This window comes from Xiphophorus maculatus, chromosome 17 (genome assembly GCF_002775205.1).
Source record: "Xiphophorus maculatus strain JP 163 A chromosome 17, X_maculatus-5.0-male, whole genome shotgun sequence".
In the NCBI taxonomy this organism is placed as follows: domain Eukaryota; kingdom Metazoa; phylum Chordata; class Actinopteri; order Cyprinodontiformes; family Poeciliidae; genus Xiphophorus; species Xiphophorus maculatus.
Window position 1 is genome coordinate 5,672,354 of NC_036459.1, and position 23,151 is coordinate 5,695,504.

General features: G+C 38.1%; 1 protein-coding gene across 12 annotated transcripts in view; it reads right to left on the minus strand.

Moving 5' to 3' along the window:
• Positions 1-23,151, minus strand: part of LOC102216858 (ELKS/Rab6-interacting/CAST family member 1-like) — a 124,011-nt gene that overhangs the window by 35,269 nt on the left and 65,591 nt on the right. For all 12 annotated transcript variants that reach the window (XR_002754257.1, XR_001351224.2, XR_002754256.1 and 9 more), the window contains 2 exons: positions 20,654-20,814; positions 549-696 (listed from right to left, as the gene is read on the minus strand). Coding sequence is in view for 9 of the 12 variants with exons in the window: in XM_005807422.3 (XP_005807479.1) it covers positions 549-696; positions 20,654-20,814 (309 nt within the window). In the remaining 3 variants the exon portion in view is untranslated. The remainder of the gene's footprint in view (positions 1-548; positions 697-20,653; positions 20,815-23,151) is intronic.

Sequence of the window (23,151 nt, forward strand, 5' to 3'; positions counted from 1 at the left end):
CTCTCTGGTTGCATGTGTGTAAATACATCCCAGTGTGGAGCCACAAGGGCTTTGGGTCATGTTTATATCCTTGCTTTTGGCCTGGGTTTGTGTGAACACAGTGTTACCACCGAACTGTCTTAGAGTGGTGATATAGTGTTTATACAGGGCCTTTTGTTAGTGTACATCTGGAGAAAATGTCTTCATTGATTCAAATGTAATAAGTGAAATTAAAGTTAAGATAAATACAGAATTGGTGTGTGTTTGTGTGTGTGTCCCTAAAACAGGTCGTGGTCACATCTGGACTCACTTTCTGGCTGCCTTCTGTGTTTTCTTTTCTCTCTCCATCACTTCCACCTCACCTGAGCTCCCCTGGCTTTTATTTACACCTCTCTAAATATGGCTCTCACGTTCCCCAGGTTTATTTTGTATTTATTTTGAGTGTCTCTATCAATTTACCACCTCTTTTGTCATTTTTCATCCATCCTCCTCTTTGGTTGTCTTTAAACCTGGTCAGAAATCTCTGCTCATAAGCCAGCTGATGCCAGGCTTTGGGCGTTTTGTCCTACCTGCTGTTTGAGCTGCTGAACCAGGCTGTCCTTCTCTCTCTTCAGGGCTGACACCTCTTCCTGGGTTTTCTTCTTTTTGGATGAGGAGAGCTCCAGCAGAGCGATATTGGCATCCTTCTCGCTTATGGCGGCCAGCAGTGCTTCTTGCCTGAACACAAAACAATACAGGTTAGATGTGTTAGTTTTCTGCTTTCTTGGACCTGCATCGTTGAGAGCAGACTGGGTTAACTGAAACATCACCTTAATTAAACTTTATATAAATGAAATATGGATCTTTATGAACACCTCAGGAAAAGTACAACATTTTTTTTATCGTCATTGTTGGCAAATTTGTCTTGGTTATCAGTCCAAACGTGGTCTATACTCCATGACGTTGTCCATGAAGAGTTGCAGGGGAGCTGCTGCCTATCTCTAGCAAACAACAAACAAGCTTCCACATTTTCTGGAATGTGGGAACAAGTAAATAAAATAAAATAAAAATATATGTACATATCTGTAACTTACCTATAAAAATACATTTTAGTTGTTACATAAATTTGCATTTTGAACTCTCAACTAGGCATGGGCTATTTATATTTCAAAGTTATGGTTTAAAAATATATTCTTTCATAACATTTAAAATCATTTTACTTTGATGCCTAAAAAAGCGACCATTTTCCATCAAGCTCAGATTTTCTCTGATTTTATGGATCACAGGCTTGCATTACCCTATAAAGAACACAATAGCAATGTGTAACTGAATTTAGCAGGTGATTGCTCCATATCTTTAAGCACTTTTACTAGACTCTTTTTAGTGGTAATGTATTTATTTATTATGTTCTTGTACCTTTTATGGATGTCTCCAGCTGTACGATTTTAATGCTGTGTGGATGTGAATTAATGTGTGAGCAACAGATAACCTCAATTTCGATATGGGATTAATAACGTTTAACCTAACCTAACCTATCTTTATGTGTTATAGATGAAACTACAATAACTGCAGTAATTAATATGTTCTGATGATATGTTTATAGCAATTAATTTTTATGTTTCAAATAAAAGTAATTAGATCACACCTGATCTAAATCCAATGGTGTTTCTTATCTTATAGCATGACTACAGTTAGTGTAGAAAATTATCCATTTTATCCTTCATGTTAAGTTAAACTTTTTCTAAAGTTACTGTGAAAAAGAAAATATGGCATAATATATAAAATTTGGCAGAGGCAACATTGGTCACTGTGCCCAATACATTAAAAAATATATTACTACTGTATTTATTACAACAAAACATAAGACTACTGCAAAATTATAATATTTTTTATGTGCAACAAAAATTAAATTCTTCTCAGGAACAGCAGTTACAAAGACAAACTGTAATGATCAAAAAGCATCAGTGAGCTGTAATGGAGCTGTAATGAATCCAGACCTTAAGCTCTTGTTAGATTTACTGTTACAGAGTCTCAGTGCCATCTCTTTGAACCAGACAACAGTTGGATGGAGGAGCAGCGTCGGTTCGGAGCAGATTTTTGCTTATCCTTATCTGGTCTCTCTTGACCCTCTTTCTGGGGTCAGTTACTCCACTCTTATATTCTGCATGTTTTTGGTTTGTACAGAGAGCAGAGAGGATTTGCGGCCGTGTTGCGTGGTAACCAACACTTTTGTTACTTTTTTTCCTGTTTTGCTGAGCCTGCACTCCACAAAACAGAATATAAACAGAAACATTAAGATGTTGTTATTACTGAGGTAACATCTAGACTCTTAGAGATGTGACTACAAATTACGCCAAATCCAACTGATTTACTTTTAAATAAAAAAGAGGCTTTTTTTAATCTAAAAAAAAAGAATCTCACAGATTTTAAAACTGTCTTCGGTTCCTTAAAATGCGAATGCACACATTTCTGAGCTCCATTTCAGTTCTGCTCTATGTCCAGCCTTCCTTCCTGCCTCTATCTCGCTTTCCCTCCTGATTCGATTGGGAAGCTGACAGATGAATAACATTCCTTGTGGTCGGAAAGCAACAAGCCGCATCAAATTCATCCCATCAGCCACAAATTGGGCCGAGCTAAGATCCAAAACAGTTAATTCTCAGAATCGTATGTTTTCAGAGGGAATCTAAATCACTAAAAGGAATTTTTACAATCCCTCACAGCTGAAGGATAGGCCACACTAGTAACACATCCACATAAATACAAAGAAAGCTGAGCATTATATCAATAGGTCTAACAACAGATCAGACTTTTAGAAAATAATATTTAAGACAAATTAAACATGCAAGGAAAGGCATGCATTTCATGACAGATTACAATAAATTAAAATAAAATACTTGCATATGTTATGGCCTTGACTATTTTAGAGTGAATGTAGTAAAACTGTTTAAGTATTACGGCAGGAGAAAAGTATTAACTGATGCAAGCAATAAACCCACAACAACTGTTTAAGGATGTGCTGGAATCAGTCCGATCCCTGCCGACTCCAAGTTGAGCTCTGAGAGTTGACTTTTTTTTTTGAGCTGCTTTATGAACAATCCTCAGACTTTACAGAAGTGTTCATAATTTTCTGTTTCATCACGGCATCCATAAACATATATCCCAGAAATCCGCAATGATGGAGAAAAGATTCCTAAAATTCCTATTTTGTTCCTTTTGTATAACACACAATCGCGCTCTTACATAAACACTGACAAAGCCATGCAAGGAGGAATGCCGAGATGATGACATCTAAATGGAGACAGATTGCGTGTTTGGACTATGGGAAAAAATATCCTCGGTCAACCTCACAGACCAAACTGTCAGTGGGCAAACGTCCCATTATGCATCTGAAAGTGAGCAAAAAATCTGGGACTGGTAGATCGGCTCCCTGGGCTGGTAAATAAAATCTGTCAGACTGAATTAGATAAGTACTTACCTATGCAAAATATTTCTATTTAGAAATATAAACAATAGATTTGCAAACGTTGTGATGACCTTTAAATCTAAACACATACTTTTAGAGATAAGCGGAAACCATTATGTTGCAGTTTGTGTGTGTCCTGGCTCCAATACAGCCGATTCAGACGGCTGAAATAACGTCTCAACTTCTTAGCATTAATTAGTATTTAATTCTGGAGATAAAGCAATCTTTTGAGTCAGGTGAGGTGAACAAAGAAAACATCTTAAACATGGATGGATGGACTGATGGGAAGCATCACTGAGAAAGAAAATGGATGATGGACTAGTGGATTTACGGACGAATGGATAGAACAAATAGATGTACAAGTGGCTGATGGGTTGTTAGACGGATGGGCAGTTCTTTCTATTTTCTGTCAATAAAATTCCAGACTTGTTCAGTTTGCGTAGGAATACTAGTAAATAGTCTGTTGGATTTAAAAATCTTTAGTCCCTGATTATAAAAAATAATTGAAATGTATGTTCTTTGAAGTGAAATAGTATTTAATTGACTCATAAGCAAACGTATTTTCCATTCCTTTCTGTGGACAATCAGAAACTATAAAAGCCCCAGACAGTGTCTCCTTTCACTATTTTGCTCCACTGATAGAGAAACTAAGATTTGCACAAAGAAAGACCAATGGAACAATATTCTCATTACAGCTAACAGAGTTAGTTTTATACCATATTTGAGAGTTACCTGCCAGAACTCTGCACTTATAAATTGCTGGTGATAATATTATATTCATTCCAGATGCACTTGTCTCATTCTGGGTCTCTCCCTTCATCTCTGTCAGACTCATACACAAACACGTACTTAAGACACTCGACTTGGCCTTCTCAGCTTGCAAAGCTAAAACACGTGCTCCTGACAAGCGCTGGCTGCGGCTACTGCTGTTGCTATGTAATCAGAAAGAAACTGTTTCAAGTGCAGCAATCTTTTGGTAAATCGTGAGACGATTCTTGTGTCAGATGGCACTTAGAACGCCGAATGCTCCTGGCACTGTCTGGAATATGTCATTATCACGGAAACTGGAAAAAGACAATGGAGCGAGCAATGCGAGGGCAAAAGATTCCCAGAGGATAAAGATCCTTGGATGTGAAACTCTCTTTTCAAGTTTAAGGAGCAGAGCAGAATAAAGGATGGATCACTAAAAGTAACAAAAAATAAAAGCTTTTTGGAAAGGTTAACACCAAGATACTCTTATTTCATTATTTGCCGACTTCTTTTGAATGAAATGCTGAGAGCCAACAACAAATTCCAGAGAATTTTCATTGTAATGTGCAATTGTTGGTTTCCACCATTTGCTAATCACAACCCTCTAATTCTCCTTAGAAATGATTGAATTTGTCTATTACTGACCATAATTTATGCTCCAAAAGGATGTATTGTAACTGTGAACACAACAACAACAACTTCCTGTGCTTTAGTAGTGTTAGCCTGAAACCATTCAGGGTTATAACAGCTCAAATCACTGGGCCACCTTCTTAACTGGATCAATCTCCTTATTTCATGGTGAAGCAACCAAAGTCATATGGTTAATGTTCAGGGTTGTCCAGTAGTTAGGCAGAATGCACGTCTGGCTAGAGACAAACAAACGGCAAGTTCGGCAAACTTTCTTTGAAAAACAAAACAAATCACAAGTACAAACAACACGGCACTATTGCACAGAGAGGAGCTGAGACACTAATCATTAAGTGTTGCAATTTTCAGAGCAAACATTTGTTTTAACCAGAGAGAACATTTTTTGTGTTAGCTTTAGTCATAGGATTACACATATTACGGTAAATATGCTATGGGAATAATTCTTACTTTTACAAAAATAATTGCTCTAATTGAATTGCTCTTAGATGTGAGTGTGTGTGAACATCATGTCTTTCTAGACATACAAAGTCTAAACAGTGAGTAACCTGAGCTGCATGAGATGAAGAAACTTCACACACATTAACACAGGTGTTGATAACTTCTCAAGATTAAGTCCAGCAAAAGAATACAAGCTTTTAGAGTCATGCACAATAAGTCTAGTTGATTATTTGCTCATTTCTTTGTGCTGCTAAAGGTGTAAAATCCTTTTCAGTGCACAAAGAAAACCTCAATTTTATGAGTGTTTATATAAAAGGTTTATAGTGAACTGGTAACAAGCTGCAAAATGTTCCCATCAGGTGGTAAAAGTGGCGTAAAGTAAAGCTGTCATGGTTTTATAAGAGCGTTTCATTGGTTAGTCACAACTTAACAAGTCTGCTTATAATTTTACTCCTGTACCACTTCTCACTCACTCTAAGCTTCAAGCTCACCTTTCTCACGTTTCTTTCTCTCCCTTAACACCCCCGTCTTTGTCACTCTATCGTTCCACTTCTCTTTCCTCTCTATCTGTGAAATAGGCAGGGGGACGGATTCTTTCCGTTATTCGCCGGTCGTGTGCCATGATGTCATCGCTGCTGCGACAAGGCAGACAGTAAGCAGATATACACAAATGCTCCAGGCACCTGACCCCAGCCCCAACAGACACACACACACGCGGACACACAGATGGGAAGGCGCTCTCCTTCCTCAAACCACTTAAGGCCCCCCACTTTATCAGAAACCCTAATGCCTGGTCTTAGATCACTCACATATTTCTGCTCACACACTAAAGCTGCTTCTTCTGTATGCCGTCTTATCGCTTTCACGAAGTTGACATTCACTGCAATCTGCTGTGTTTAAGCTATGCTAACGCTCACTGGGGTGTGTGTTCTCATGTTGTATTTTAACTGCCTGTGCATGTGTGTATAGTAGATTTGAGTCCAGAATGACATTGGCCAGTCTTTGTCTAAGACAAACACAGAGCTATTGGAGAAATAATCCCCTTTCTCTGCTCTCTGTTTCTGACTGACCGAAACAACTGTCCATTGTTTTCTCCGTTATGATCTGCTCTGGTTTACACAAAACCCTAAATTAAGGCTGCCAGAGTTTTGGTATTGAACTGCTGTTGTATTTGTTGCATGTCTACTAAATAATGTTAGACTTCAAAATCAACCATCCAAATCTTTAGTAACACAATTTTTATTAACATCTTCTCCTAAAAGAGAAGTTCATAAATAGTTGTTGTTTTTTTTTAGGTTCAAGTCAAGTTTAAAGTCGTTCACTCCAAATCAAAGTCTCATCTCAGGTCTCTATTGACTGAAAGTGACACTTTCTTGGTGTCACTTTGACACCTTTGCTTTTTTAAAAACGCAGAGGAAGAGGAATAATATCTCAAAAATGAAGGATGCAATTGAGCAACAAGCAGCATGATGAATTTCTCCACAGTAACAGTGTAATCACATCAGCCCTGTTTAGTCCGCTTTAATGGAATTCTGATTCATTTACCTAAAAAGTCTGGTTTGTTTGGGGGAGTGTGAATGTGCAGTCTGACGTGAACCAAGAAACACTCTGAATTACAAATATGAACGAAAAGTGCTGCAGCAAATCAGAGCACTTAATTTTTTGTTTGTAGCATTGAAGTTGAACTGGAGGAGAGCTGGCATCCTTTTTACACCGTTTCTTCAAGGCAGTTTCTGAACAACCATAACAGAAGTCTGAAAAATGAGGCTGTCTCTGAAACAGACACTGTGGTAGTGAAAGGCAAAGCTAGCATTGGTAACACTGTAGTTTCATCTGATAATGGTGTTGCCACTGGGCTGATTCTGCGTTGCTGACTTGCTGTATGCAAACAGAAATGTGAGGAAGGCAAAGGAAATTGGTGTTTGGTGGGTTATTTCATTGTTGTAACAATGCTTTTTGGTAGCAACTCTTTGGTAGTTATGTCTGTTTATTTCCCTGTAAGTGGAGCCACATTAAGACAAATGAATTTGCAGGTTAAGAGCAGAGCTGGGAATAGAGGCTGTGCCCATGAAAATATTCCCAAATCTTCTGTGGTGGGTGGGGCGTGTGATGGTATGAGGCCACATCTCTCTCACTGGAAAAACAAGATAATTGAAGGCAATCTCAACGTAGAGAGCCATTGACTTGAGATTCTCCAACCAGTGACACCAAAGTTCACACCAAAGTGGACAACACAACTACAGAGACTGATTTGTGACAAATGCTGGTTCAGGAATCAGATATTATCCCTCGAGGAAGAGGTAGACAGGTTGTTGAGGTTGTGTACACAATTGGTGGCTCAGATTATTACATTTTAAACTGCTTACATGTCTTGTTTCTTAAATCTTTAATCATTTAATCCAATAAACAACACCAAACAAGAGTGATGTTTGGTGTTGTTCTATAGTTCTATATGCATCGGCAAAGAAGAACTAGTGGGTTTTTCATGGTTACAACCCATACACTCAACTCTGCTGCTCACCCCATAAATGTGTTTTCCTCACAAATGCGGTATCATTAGGAGGGAATAAACAGACTTCTCAGATGTATAAGATTTATTGCCAAGAAGCATTGTAACAACAAAGAAATAATATCCTTACTTTCTGTGCAAAGTTGAATTCTAATTCTTTTGTCTTTGCCTCCATTTCTGTTGCCTTTCCCCCACCACAGTTTTCTCTCCTTCACACAAATCAGGATACACTCACATTCATTGCTACTAGTTTCTTGGTCTCCAGAGTGAAATCCTGCAGAGAAGTATTTCTCGCCCAACTGACAGCTTTTGACCTGCGGCACACAACCAGTGAGAAGTGAGCCCCACCACCCCCCGTTCTTATCTGCACTGAGACAATTCCCTCTTTCTCTCCATCTTACACACAAACTCTTACACATCATGGATTTAATTTATACAGCAAAATATATATCTGACATGAAGTCAATAGTCCCTGTTAGTTGAGACTTTGTGCTGCTTTTGCGTTGAGATTCTCTCTTTCTCTCTCTCGCAGAGTCCCACAGAAACTCCCAAACACAACTACCGTGCGCCGCATTTTATAACCCGACAAGAAAAAACACAGCAGGTCTTTATGGAACATGTGTTGCAGCCGGCCTGCCATGTGAGGGGCATCAAAGTGGAGAGAGCCAATAAAGGTTTGGTTTATTGTTGAGTGTTAACTGTTGCTCAGCGCTGTCATTAAGTGTCCCTGCACTACATTACAACTTATCTGACTAACAACTAATAATAACATACATGTAGAATGTTACAACTGGACCACACTCTACATATAAAAAAAGCTGAGTAAAGATGCAATTGCTTTGTGGAGCATTAGGTAAAGAAATCCCATTGATTTTCAATTTACAGCTATAATCTGAAATGTGATAACTGATCAGGAAATTTTACGTATTTTCATATGTATTTTAAGTTAAAAAACAAACAAACACTAAAATTCACATCAGCCGCGTCTCACGACTAGGAACAAGGAAGTTTTAAAGGTATTCATGCCAATAAAATATAGTTTTGGGTGTTAAACGTTGTCGTCCTGCTGGAAGGCAAATGTCAGCTCTGATCCAAAGTCTTTTGCAGCCACTAAAGCTTTAACTAGCTTCCCTGTCAATGTGAGGGAGAGCAACCCCACAGCATGACGGTGCTAGTTGTCCACCACAGTTTTTCATGGAGTCTAAAGCCAAAATTCCAATGATTATTAAGGCACAGATTTGTGCGAGTTTGCCTTTTTCCCTTGTAAAAGCGTCCAATACAACCGACCCCTTCAGTTGTAGGTGCATAGGGGGAAACTACTAGTGTCACACAACAATCCATAAACTGAAGTCAGGAACGTCACTTCCTGAAACAAGCAGCAGACATACTGGTGTCATAATAGCGTATCGAAAACCACTGATACAGCACAACTAAGTAGAAACAAAGCATAAAAGTTTTAGTCCTGGTGTCACCTGAGAAGCATCCCCTACGATGACTTCTTACTGCCTCCTTTTAATAATGTCCTCTTTTTTTTTGCTACTTTTCCGTAAAAGCCAGATTTGTGTACTAGCAGTTGTTTTTGTTGACAGATTCTACCTCCTGAGCTTTTGGTCTCTGCCCAAGTTTCCATGGGTCTCTGCTACTCCTAACGTTCTCTGATGTTGTTTTAAGTGGACTGCCATGGCTGGGCAGGTTGTGCCATGCTTTGAGTTCTGGATGATGGATTTATGGAGCTCTGTGAGGGGGTTGCAGTTTGGGATTGATAACTTTATTCTTTATGCTTTTAAACTTTTCCAGAACCTGTCTGCTGTGTTCCTTGGTTTTTATGATGCTGATTGTTCACTGACAATTATCTGAGGCCTTTACAGAACAGCTACAGTAATACTAAGAATATATTACACATGGGTTGACTTTATTTTAGAGTCTTCTCTGATCTGTTGCATATAACTCCAGTAAAACACAATGGAATTTACTGTTGTACCGTGACAAAACGAGGAAAAAGATAAAGATAAGAGTCATTGTGCAAGGCCCGGGACAAAGCACAGAAAACAACATGTTTTTGGGAATAATCTTTTTGAGAATTGGCTCTTCCGTGTCTGTGCTTTTAAACTAAACTGGAATTGGGTCATAGAGGCTGGACATGAATGATTTAGCACAGAGTCAGAGGATGGCACCGTCAGAGGGAAGTGTTGGGGAAATAGGTTAAAGCTGGTGCATGGGATATCTCTGTGTGTTTTTGTGTTCCAGAGGGGAAAGAAAAGCTCCCCTCAAGAGCTGCTGTACATCAGAGAGCTTAAAAAAAACGAGGACGAGAAGCTTCATAACACACACACACCCCTACACGCCAAGACGCACAGAAACAGCACTGACAGGGATGGGAATAAAATAACTGGAGGATTTGGAGGGAAAACAAATCAAAGAGACATGAAGGGGGAGAGGGAGGCAGAGAGACAAAGATGGTAAGGAGGGAAGAGAATGCGAGCAGGAGAAGAGGGCAGGTGGGACTACTGCATGACAGAATGAGGATCTGTTCTTGACACATTCCCCATTTTTCTCACTCCCTTTTTTCTTCTAAAAAAACTTCTCTCGCTCCCTCACAGTTTTTCTTTCTACCCGTCGCTCAGACTCTCTCACACACATACGCAGATATAGAAAAACCCACAGTGTGACTAATGAGAAAAGTGTAAAAAAGGGTTTTAGCCATGGTCGACGGAAGCTGGCTCTGTCCAGCGGACCACACACAAGCACACCCACTCAGAGGTGTGACTAAAGATGCAGCTTTGTCTTCGCTGGGGCTCTAAACAGTAAATCCGTTCCAACGCTCTGCTACTGATACCAAGACATCTGCTAACAATCTGTCAGCACTCGAGCAGCAACCAGTCACGGTAACAGACACCTGCGACTTCCAGATGTGCACTAAGGAACGCTGTAAATGTGAAAAATTTCCTCTTAGTGTCGGACAATAATGACTGAAAAACAAACATGAAAAGATGACAAACGTAATGTTTTTAACAACATGGCCAGCAGCGCATTTAAACTTTGCACTGACCACCAGGATGAAAACGGATACTGATCCAGACACCAACATAGCGAGGCGGATGGAGGGAGAGGAAAACCTGTTGCAGTAAAGATTAATGTTTTATTAATCACCAAATCTCCATAGTAACCATTAGACGCCATCTACATGCCAACCCATTCAACCCATTATTTAAAAGCCAGCAAAAAGCCTTTTTTTCTACATTTACAAATTTTTACATGTGTAGAAAAAAATTTTCCTACACATCTACACATGTCTCTGAATTATCAAGCAAAAAAATCCACAGTGAGCTGAAAGACCAATTTATATGAATGTACAAACCTTAGAAAGCTTTAACAGCAGAGGTGTCAACAATTCACCCCAACTGAACCAATCTTCTTATTATGGGATTATTCCTCTACTGAATAAATAATTTAAATGAAAGGTTGGATTTTCACAAGGTTTCATTGTGCGAGTACGCAATTGCTATGAAATACGGATTTAGTTCAAGTTTTTCTTATTACTCGTTTCCAGGATTGTAAATAATTGGGACCACAGTTTTCACCTTAATGTTTTTGAATAAGGAATAAAAAAATAAATGTCTTAATTTCATAACAATGAACAGGCTTTACCTAAAATGACAGCTATTTTTCAACATAATCGTCTTCAAATAAATTTTTATCTCCCTGTTGCTCCGTTTTTCCGTTTCAAAGATTATGCTCTTGTTTCTTGCTATTTAATAAACAGTTTGGTGGGGTGCCTTGAAAAACCACCAATTAGCAGAGGAAAACATGTGGGTTTAAGTTTATTTTGCATCCCTTTTTTACACTTTTGTTTTTCTCCCAATTTATTAGTTTTGGTTCTAGGATGTCACACTTGTTCTTGCCTCCTATAACATTCTATCCAATTATCTCACATAATTGGTGCAAGAATTCAGCACACCCTTCACAAACTGCAAATAAAATGTGGAATAATGGATTCCAAAGTTTCCATGAAATCATATTTTGTACATTAATTTTGCTCTAACAGCAGCAGCCTTTGTCACTGCCCCGATCCTCAAGGACAAAACTAGTAAGAGTGGCGAGGTTGGAGAGGAGAAGAAAAACAGAAACAAAGCAGCAAGCGGTGATTCGAGATTGTGAGGCCAAGTGTCAAAACGGCATGCCCCTTCTCGTCACATAAAGCTCTCAAAAAGACAGACAAACAGACTTCCATTGGCACACTGTGAATGTGGATTAAGCTCATTGCTGTGTGAAAGGATCAGAGCATGTGTTTCTTTTTGGTGTTGCCATAAGCATGTGTACATGCATTTGTGTGGGAGGACGCATTTTTTATGCAAGTGTCTTTATGTGTGGGTGTGCATCTCGGAGCGCTGCTGCCAGGGAGAAAGCTCCAAATGGGTTTGGAAGTTACTACGTGTGTGTTCGAGAGGCTTAAGCGTGCAATTTTTTTGTTGGTGATGGTATAGCTGATGTTGTGTGTGCGTGTGTGTGTGTGAGCGCCTTGCTCACGTCTTGTTATATCTGCAGAGATGATGGTTGCAGAAGACGGAAATGTCGTTCCACTGACAGAGCCGCTGGAAATGGGATCTTTAACACACGCAGTCACACACATCATTGATTAGTTTCAGTATGCTGTGACAAGTGTGACAACAAACACAGCAAGAGGGGATGAAATACATCCGGAAAAACACAGATCCAGTCAGAGCAGCATTTCCGCACAGATGTATACTGTTAAAAGATGGAAACTGGGAAAAAGGATGGAAGGATTTTAGGAAGAAGTGATAGGAGTTTGTGGGGGAATGGGATGTATAGAGTTGAGGTATTTCATAGTGAAAGATGGAGTGAAGGAGGGACAGCAGGAATGAAGGGGGGGTCAGTGGAAGGGGTGCAGGGATGCGTTCGGATGGGAGGGAGATAAAACAGAGAACAGAGCAGCTCAAGAGGAATAAACTGAATTTATAGCATTCACCTTGAAGCATCAGCCCAGCTTTTGGCTGCAGGAAGCTTGAAGACAGCAAGCCGTCTTGGAGTGTCTGCACATTTTATTTAAAGTCCAGCTTTACACAAAGCTCTGCACTATTAAACCAATATTCTGTTGTGTGGTTTGGTTGACACATTTCTTATAGGAGAAATTAAGAAAATCGTACAGGAATCCCTCTGTTTTTATCAAATGGGACGTTGATCCATGAAAATCACGCATTGATTTAGTTGAAACTTGTAATGAAGCCAATTTTACCATTCTGAAAACTACCAGAAAACACAACAAAAAGTCTCCAACTCAGACTAACCAAACAGTTCTTTATTTAGCCATAACATAAAAACCTTCACATTAAAACACCAAAATAATGATGATAAACTGAACACAAAAAAATCTGTCCTTGGTCAATTATTTAGTTGTTGGTGCTCTGATCTTAAAGCTGCAAAATACCAAGTATAATGATCCAATAAACTGCATGTCAATGGGAAATACATAATTATTACATCTTTAGCTTCTTTGCTCCATCCTTTCACCAGTGATTCAGGGTACAGTGTACAAAGTGTACATCCTCTGCTTATATAACCGTATAAATAACGTTTTGTTTCTCATTCTCAGCGGTTCTTTGGTTCGTTTTCACCATGAGTAAGTTGTTGTTGGACATTTGTCTCTTATCTTGTTTCCATTGCATTCCTGTTTTTCTAACTGTCAAAAAACATTTCTTCTTCCTTGCGTCAACTTCCTATTAAATATTTTGATATTTGTATTTCTCAGCCCCTTTCACTCTTATCTTATCGTGTCCAAGCTGGTCTTTTTTACATTAGTTTCTTTCTGACAACAACCATCAAAAATGGCATAAGTTGCTTTAAAAAAAACTTCTTTTTTAAAAAACATCATTTAAAAGGTGTAAAACTTATTTATTGCAGCTTTTTTCTTTTTCACTTTATTTTAACTATCAGATTTGTTTGGTTTCCGCTGACCAGGACATTTTTTTTTTGTTAAAGATGAATGACTTTATATCTCACAAAATACTGTTAATTTGGACCAACCTACAAAAAATCAAATTTTTTTATTAGAAAACTGAATATTTTTTTAAACTAGTGGTACAAGACAGCCAACTGGAAAAAAATGAAATACAGCCAATATTTTTGTTTAACTTTTGTCATTAAATCAACTAATCAAACACTCAGACACTACAAGATGTCCAAACAAATGAAATTCTGGTGCTAAATGGACACATAAAAAAAAAAACATTGTAAGGAGAATACAGCATAAAAGAGGGGTGTGTTCAGTGTCAGTAAAGCAGAACAGTTGGGGTCTTTAATTCAAACAAATCTTAGACCGCCTCCCTGCTGGTACACACACATTGTCAGCAAATTCCTCTAGCTGTATCACAGAGTTAGTTTGCATAGTCTCGTAAAATGCAGAAAGACAGACAGCCACACGACACACCACACCGTGTGTGTGTGTGTGTGTAGAGAGAGGAAACAGGAGCGTAGATGTGTGTTCTTCCAGCTGTATTCGGTATGTATTTCTTCATGGGAATGAGCGTGTGTGTGCATGTGTGTTAAGGTCTCGTGTGTCCGTGAAACACTGGGTATAGTATATCACGCCTTAGAGCAACGTTAAACCCTACACCGATTTAATGCAAGGCATGAAATCAGACACGAGACCCCCAGGAATTACAGCAGCCCCCGTGTGTACACAGACAGTTTCTTATGAGATATATGAACGCAGTAACGTTTACAGCGATCATGTTTAACTGTGGGAGAAAGCCAGAAACACATGACGTATTTGCTCACATCTCGTGAAATATGTGAGCAGCGGTGTCATTAACATAACTCAGTCAGACAACCAGCAGCTATCTGTGCAGTAGTTCTTTCTCTGTGAAGTGTCACACATTCTTCAAACTGTACGCTCCTACAGGTGATTCAGTGGAGTTTTTCTTTAGATAGGATTTCCTGATGGATTTTCCGAAGGCTGCTTTTAATCAGATAAAAACCAGGACAAAGTTGAAAATAGTAGATTTGACGAAACGCAGCTAAGCGACCAGAAACTGCTGACTGGTGCAGAATACACCGTCAAATATAATCACGATTTTTTTGGGCTAGAAAGCGAATTTGGCTTCAGAGAAAAATATTGTCAGACTTTATAATTTAAACATTTTTCTTTTACATGTGGCGATGTGCAAAACATCAAGCTACTCCCTCATCTCAGAAGAATGTCTTCTTAAAGGACTTTAGTGATACTATAACAAATCTCATGCTGCCAATTCATTTTTCTTTTATCCAGAAAAGCTGTTAATGCTTTGCCAGCTTATTTAAGTTTGCTCTAAAAGCTTTCTAGGTGTGGCAGCTGGTGGATTCAAATCAGAAGGTGCTGAAAGGCTTTGACAATTTTAATGGATGTATTGACAGCAGTGCAGAAAGTCTTGCCTTACAGATGGCTGAACACTCTGATTTTTATACATTTGGGCAACAATTTCCAGTTCTAATCAGACGTTTATATACACTTGTCACTGGCATAAGTGCTACCTCCATTTTAGGTTTTCAGTGATTTGTAAGGATCTTTTGTTTGTTTTGAAAGTGTAATAACTCAAGAACATACAGTGTTAAATCATTTATAGAATGAAATTTAGAAGCATAAGTTTGAATTTAATGTGAAATTTTTTTTTTTTCAAATTCTAACTTCTAGCACAACACTGACCGGATATTTGACCACTTGCATTAAGTTCTTAAATATATTAAATAAATCTGTCCAAATATTATTCATCTGACTCAAACTATTATCATGAGTTTGAAGGAAATTGGTTAAGATGTTCAAAATCAGAAAGAAAGAAGTCCCTCCGCTAAAATCTCCCCCTTAAAGCAGAACGGAAATATGCAGCTTCCCACACAAACAAGTCAAACATCTTCCAGAGAAAAAGTATTAAGCCACAACGACAAGCACAAGTTAAATATTCAGCCAGAATCTTGTCATAAGTTGTTGATGGCTACCAAAAATTCATAAAAGGAAATTTAATCAAATGTCTATGCATAACATTTTGAGTCAAAATAAAACTTGTGCTAGGAAAAATCTTTAAAGTTGTTCAATATTTATAAAAAGGCAGTTTTCAAAGGGAAACTGTAACAGATTCTCTAAAAAGTACCAGGAGACAACTGAGTGAAATGTGCATAAGCAGAAAAATGACAGTCTTATAAATACAAATAGAATTTCAGAATGATATGCAACCCAACATGGGAAAACTTTAAATGATCAAAGTGAGTTTATTTGGAGTCACACACAATGTTTGCACTTTTTTCTGCGAGGAAAAAAAAGGCAAACAGCAGAAAAGTGGTTAGCCAGCTGGTCAGCATGTTCTGTGTACGGAAACAGTCAAAATGTTTGACACACATCGGTAATCAAGCTGAAACTAAGTGTTGACAAACTGATGGTTTTCTCCAACTCTAACATGAGATGTTAAAGCACTGGACCAAACAAAAACGTCTTTCTTTGACTGTACAAGTGCTGGGTAACACTCAGAAATAGCACTATGGCGGTACGGTAAGTTGGTTTTCTTGATGCTGCCCACAGCCCCTTGATGAGTTGTTTTGGTCTGGACCAGCAAAGAGTTAGTGCTACTGTACCAGATTTCCTGTCTTGGACCAAGTGCTTGGGTTCAAATGGAAGGAATGAGTCCTTTGGTTTGATTTAGAACCAGCACTGGAATCAGCAGTTTGGTGTTAAAGGGCCATCAGCAGCGTTGCCAAGTCAACGCAGGCGGGGAAAGCATTGAGAAGGGGAAACAGGACTTCCAACATGAGGACATTTATGCTCAGAATGAACATTTTTAGCCACTAAATATATACTGAGTTTACTGTTAAATGTGAAGCTTCCTAAGCCAGAAACTAATGTTTAGGTAAAACATCAGTGAGATGGCTAAAAGGACAATCCGAAGATAAACAAAGGAAAAAAGTCTGTAAATAATAAGCTAAAGCAGAGATATTTACGTACACTGTGTGAAAGACACGCAACCTTTTTCTTACATAAAAGAAAAATAAAACTTTCCTGTTCTAGGTCTATTTGGATTACAAAATGTTATGTCCATCTGCTAAATGCTAAAAATAACAGATTTTGAAGCTTACATACAGTAAATCTCCTTTGTATTTGGTAGAATTGCCTTTTAAATTAGGTGACTTGGGTCGAACAACAGTTTGTTGAAATTTTGACCCATTTGACCTGACAGAACATGTGTAACAGAGTCAGGTTTGTAGGTAATCTTGTGCAAACACACCGTTTCAGTTCTGCCCAAAAATGTTTTGTAAAACTGAGATCAGAGCTACTTGATGGCCAATCTAAAACATTGATTTTCTTGTCCTTAAGTCAGCTGACCTTATGGGAATGATATTTTCATGCTCTATCGAGTAGTTAAATAATTAGTAGCCAAACTAATAAGAGAGCAAGAAATGCCTTGTAGTTTCACTTTCAGTTTTAAACCTACATGATCTCCATGTAGCTTATTTCTGTTTGAGTTGCAGTTACGTTTATTTGGTACATTTGGTTTGTAAATGTGCTGTTTATGTGGCATGTCAGAGCTGTGAAGCTCATGTGTTGTTTATGTGGTGATTAAATCGTGTTAGCTATAGTGATAAATGTTTAGGAATGCAATGGGGGGAGAATAATTTTCTTCTGCCATCTTGTCTACCAAAACTCTTAAAATGAAAAAGTCTGACACACAATGGTGAGACGGGGGTATAATAATTTCCATGAAATGAATAAAAAACAAATAAAGATAAAACCCATTAAGTTATGCTTACTTTGGATGTACTGAGCTAACCCTTAAGGGAAAAGAAAAACAATGAGGTGGGCGTTGTTAAGTATCTGAGTATTGATTCCTCTGACAACCGTCATCTACAAGAACATAAACAATCAAACTAACCAAGACCATATGAGAGTTTACAGTGAAATATTTGATCATACCTGCTGCAAGGAACAAACCCCACACCCTCCACTCATAGCAGGTCAGAAGGGAAACATAAAATAAAATCTGATTAACATTCTGGTAAATCAACTTGTAACAGTATTGCGGATATGTGTGTTCCTGTAAAACTGTGTGGTCTGTATTTAACAAAGCAGGTAAGTGTCTATTAAAGTCTATGTGTGCTACATAAATACTCATTAATGGGCCAATAAATTTGCAACAGGAAACCTCGGACATGTCTGGACTTTCATACATGGGGCAATTCCGCATATAAAAACAGAGAATCCATTTATGCATCTATGTACCAGTAAAAACCGCATTGGGTTGAGAAGAAGGTGATAAAATCCCCCACACCAACTACACTAAACCCTTCTCAAAAACAAAATAATACAATCCTAGTGGAAAATGTCATGGTCACAGAACAGGAAAATGAAATCACAGAGTTCATTTCCCATTTGGCCACAATAAAACATTGTCTCATAGCCCACTTTAAGAGGCAGGACATGTCTAACATGGATATTCTCCACGGCTTCTATTTCAGCCCAAAGTGTTGTTCCACTAAATCAGATGTCACCGTGAGGGCTCAGAGAGGATGTAAATTTGCAGAAAATACATGACTGCTGGACTCATCTCAGCAGCACTTAAAATACAAACCCATCTATTAAAACAACATTAAAATGAACGCTGGGTTACAGCCTGCGCATGACTGTGTGTGTGTTGGTTTCTGCATATGTAATCAATCATGTGAAGAGTTGGATAGTGGGACATGGTTGTTGCATTAGCATCATCTCGATGGCTTTAAAGTGCGGAGTGAAGGAGAAGGAAGATGAAAGAAGAGAAGCGAGAGAAGAAACGAGAGGAGAGTTAATGAGGTGTCGGGTGAAGCTCGTGTCATTGAGTCCAATCACCATCTTCCTGGATCACTGAAGCTACATGGAAAAACTACTGCAGATATCAAGAGATCAAGGGCTTAATGATGCCGAGTTAAATGAGCTGATTTCAGGAAATTATGAATACCAAGCTGGATTGTTATGTTGTGCAGTAGATAGAGCTCATAGCCAAGATATGATTGAAAAATGCAAAAGAAAATGCATCTTCTTTTGCTTTCTGGGAAGCAAAAGAGGATATAACAATGTTTGTATTATTAAACTAATCGGTTTCATATGTTAGGAAAAACCTGAGTATTAAAGGGAAACTGCCTGCCGTAATGCTGCATTCGATTTACTTCAGAAGTCAAAACTCCTAAACTCCTGATTTTCTACTTCTAGCAATGTCCTGCAGGGCAAAGCCATGAAAGAAAATAACAATGTAAACTTAACATAAAAAGCAAGGACATTTTGTCTTTGGTTGATTACTTCTTTGATACAACAATGTTTTGTGGCAATAAATCTCAAACCGTTGGAAATCCTGTTTATTGCCACATTTGCAAAGAAAATGCATTAGTGGTTGAACCAGAGTTGAGTATCTGTGTTGTGCCAATGAAAATCTCCCAAATTCTCATTGCCAGAGCCAAGCAGGTTTTGGTGGATGCAGTATAATTGTGTGGGGCAGCTTTTCTCTCACTGTGAACTATTGCTTGTCATCACTAAAGGCAACGGCCATGCAGAGAGATATTGGGATGAGATTATGCAATCAGTGGTGAACCCATATCTCCACTGTGGGGGAACAAACTACGTTGTCCAAGATGTCTTACAACCACAGAGCCGAGTTTATCAGAGACTAAAGAGTTCAAAAAAGTTGTTAATGTACATGTGATGCTGATTGAATGAAATAGGAATTAACAAAGGGGCAACTTTTGGTGTGTATTTTGCAGATGGGTTTGATGTGAATCTTTCATCCTTTAGAAATCCAACTAGTTTTTTTTTTAAGACTTTTTTTAGATTTTCCAAGTTCAAATGAAAGCAACCTCTTTTCCATTTCATACCAATAACCAAACCATTTTATTCTGAAGTCATTTCTGAAGAGTTTATATTATCACCCACTTCAGTTGGACAGTTCTGATATCTGGGATCACATTTATTTGCAATATACTATGAGTAAGGAAAGTTACTTTAAATCCTCACGGTTGTCAAGGATACTGGTACAACTTAACGCTTTGGTACAACTTGGCGCTTCCCGTTCACCAAAATTTCAGCAAAAAGGCAAATACGTCACGTACTGTATGTTACCACTGCTTTTTCCACTGTTTTCAGCTCTTTTTTTTTTTTTTAAACAAAGTCATGCTATTCACAAGTCATAAATACATCGCTATATGTTCTGCTCAGAAATGCGAATGATTTTTTCCAACCAAAGGTTGGTTTCTTTGGGGGAACAGGGCATTATTGTAGCCTTTTTATTAACACTGTGAGGAGAACAGTGGACCCTAGCATTTATGTGGTTGTTCGCTATTAAAGTTAATACACCACAGTACAAAATGCTCAGTCCATAAAGCCTGAAAGATGGCATTAAAAAGTAATAGTATCTTTGTTTGCTGTGGATTCCCAGTAGCTAAAATGATCATCACATATAAAAGCAACTTCCTGGGGGGAAAAAAGAACTAAAACAGAGACCACATCCTGAGAACAATAATTAGATTTCAACAGAGTTTTATCAGTCTAAAAGTATTTACTGTTTTGGAGCAAATCAACAAGTTCTCCACTGAAACCACAGCAATAAAATAAACCTTGAGGAATTTTCTTAAGAAAATCTTAGACAGATTAGTGCAAGATGAGAAAAGAAACGCAGAAATGTGAATTTGTGTAATATTTAACAGTGTACCTTTAATGCTATGTTTTCCATATGTGTGTGCTCGTTAAGAAACCAGTAGGAAATGAAAAGATAAGTGGTGCATGTAGAGTTGGATGGATAAAACTCAATGCTAAAGCACAGCTGAAATACACATTAATATAAAGAAAGGCACTAAAACATGAGATATGAGTGTTTTTATATTCTTACTTCATCTCAAGGACCTCCTCCAGGTGCTTCCGCCTCTCAGCTCGCAGGGCGGTCAGATGACCTTCCTTCTCAGCCAATGAGAGCTGGGTCGATGACAGCTTGGCTTTCATCACCTCCAGTTCCTGTTTCACCTTTTCCATGGCAACCAGTAGGTCCTCCACCTGACACAGGCACATAAACACACATTTAGTTTTGGCTTCTTTTAGACCTTTTTGTTTGACTGAAAGTGTCTGAGCACTACTAGTTTGAAAGGTTTAAAAAATCATTCTCCACTGCGGAACATCAAGCAGGTCATTTTCCTACTCCCTGTTTTATTTTTTTTTCTCTAAGCTGTTTATTTTTCTCCTTCACTTTCCTGATACATATTTTATCTCGGCCTGCTCTTTTCACTGGCTCTATATCACTGTGTCATTTTAATGTGTGTGAGGTCAGTGTGTATTTCTTAAGGCCAGACAACGATTCGGCTAACGTCCAAAGTCAGAAAAAAAAAAAAAACAGGAAAGAAAGGAAACCATGCAACAGAAGAAGTGTTATTAAAAAACACAAAAAGTGAATTAAAAAAATGAAACTTTCGAGAATGCATTATGTTGTTCTTTTATTTCAAGTAAAACAAATCAAGACAAACCAAATAAAAGGGAAATCATTTTAACTGCTTTTGCAAGAGTTTAAATGTAATGTTTGATATTACGCTAAGGTATAATGATCAACTTGGCAATCAATCAATAATACATTTTAAATAAATTTATTGGAGATTTTCTCCGATTCAGTTAGGTTCAAAATTTGATTCAGGATAAAATATATACTTAATTTCAGCTCCATATCGTAATGTGGTACCGAAGCTTATAAAATACCTAAATAACACGACGTCTTGTTTGTGTCTGTGATTGACTCCAGCTTGTGGAGTTTGAAGTTAAGCTGAATAACAGTCAGAAAAAGTCTGCAGAATCGTTCATGTAACCGATCTCTCTTTTGGAACCATTTCTAAAGAAGATTATCAGTTTAAACACATTTAAACAGACGTTTGGATGCATCCCTACGTAACCAAACATAGAAGAAGTCCCAAACTGTAACCATGAAATGGAAGGAAATTGGTTGGGATGTTCAGGAACAACAAAAGGACTTAAGTCTGTAACCAGCTTGAATGCCTCTGTTGTCATCCTCAGTGAAGGAAGTTTTATATTTGTACACTCAACTGAGAGGGTGTGGAGCAAGAAAGAAGCCCTTGCTCACAGATCGGCACCTTCACGTTTGACTGAAAATTGTAGCATCAGCATGCAAAACCTTTATCTAGGGAGGCGTTTTGGTGGGCAGTTAAACAAGAACAAGACAAGAAGTACAGAAGTCGAAGTGAGGTTTTTATGCCTAAATACACTGTACCAGCTGTCAAGCATGATGGGGGTCATAGTGACAGGTTCTTTCACTGATATTAAACTTCTGATATGAGCTCTATCATATTTAATATTTGTGAAAGAAGTTGGATACCTGAATCTGAACCAGGAATCCAACATATTAAAATACAGGTTATATTATGTGGTAATATAACCTGTATAACAGGTATACAGTGGAAATAGTCATTTCCACCCCAACACCTAAAAATCTAGCAGTCACAAAAGCAGACTGATATTTTGTTTTCCAAATTTGAGACCAGATTTCAAGATTTTCACATATACAGTTCAGACCAAACGTTTGGACACACCTTCTCATTGAATTCAATTAGAAAGTGTGTCCAAACTTTTGGTCTGAACTGTATATACATAACATTATACAGAGGGGTTTCTTAAGAGCGATGTACAGAGGAAGCTACACGCACATCATCATTTTTGTCTGCAGCTATTTTATAAATAGTGTCACGAAAATACAAAACAAGAGTCTGATGTAAGATGTCAGAGAAATATGAAACAAAACAAAACAAAAATCTGTGATATTTTCTTCATAGTCTGATTGATGCAAAGTCCTTGTGAGAGCAAAACTACTCAAAGTTTGAGCTGTCAAGACAACCAGAGGCAAAACAAAGATGATTTGAAATCAACTTTCCCTCCAACTGTTTGTTTAAATAAAGAATATAAGCACCTGGATAAAAGGAAGAATGAAATTAAAACAAAAGTACCACCTGATGACGGAAAAACAAGAACGCTGAGAGTGGCACGTGATGATTCTTTGTTACCTTTGACCACCTAAATCCGCTTGTGGTGAACTCATGAATTGGAATGTGAGACAGCTGCATACAAATGACAGAGAAAAAGAGAGTTGTGAGAAGGAAGAGTGATCGCAGTGAGGGGAGGAGATGAATTCAGTGACGTGGAGAGAAATATAAGAAAAAGGCAGAGGAAAGGCCTCAGGATCCAGAGGTAACGAAGAAGATAGGTGTAAACAAAAGTTAAAGAAGATGAAGAAAGACTTTACAAACACAGGCAAGTTGTTTTGGGAAAAAAAAGAAATATAAGAGAGGATGAGCACACGATAGACTAAATAGAAATTGCAGAGAGAAATACAAGCAG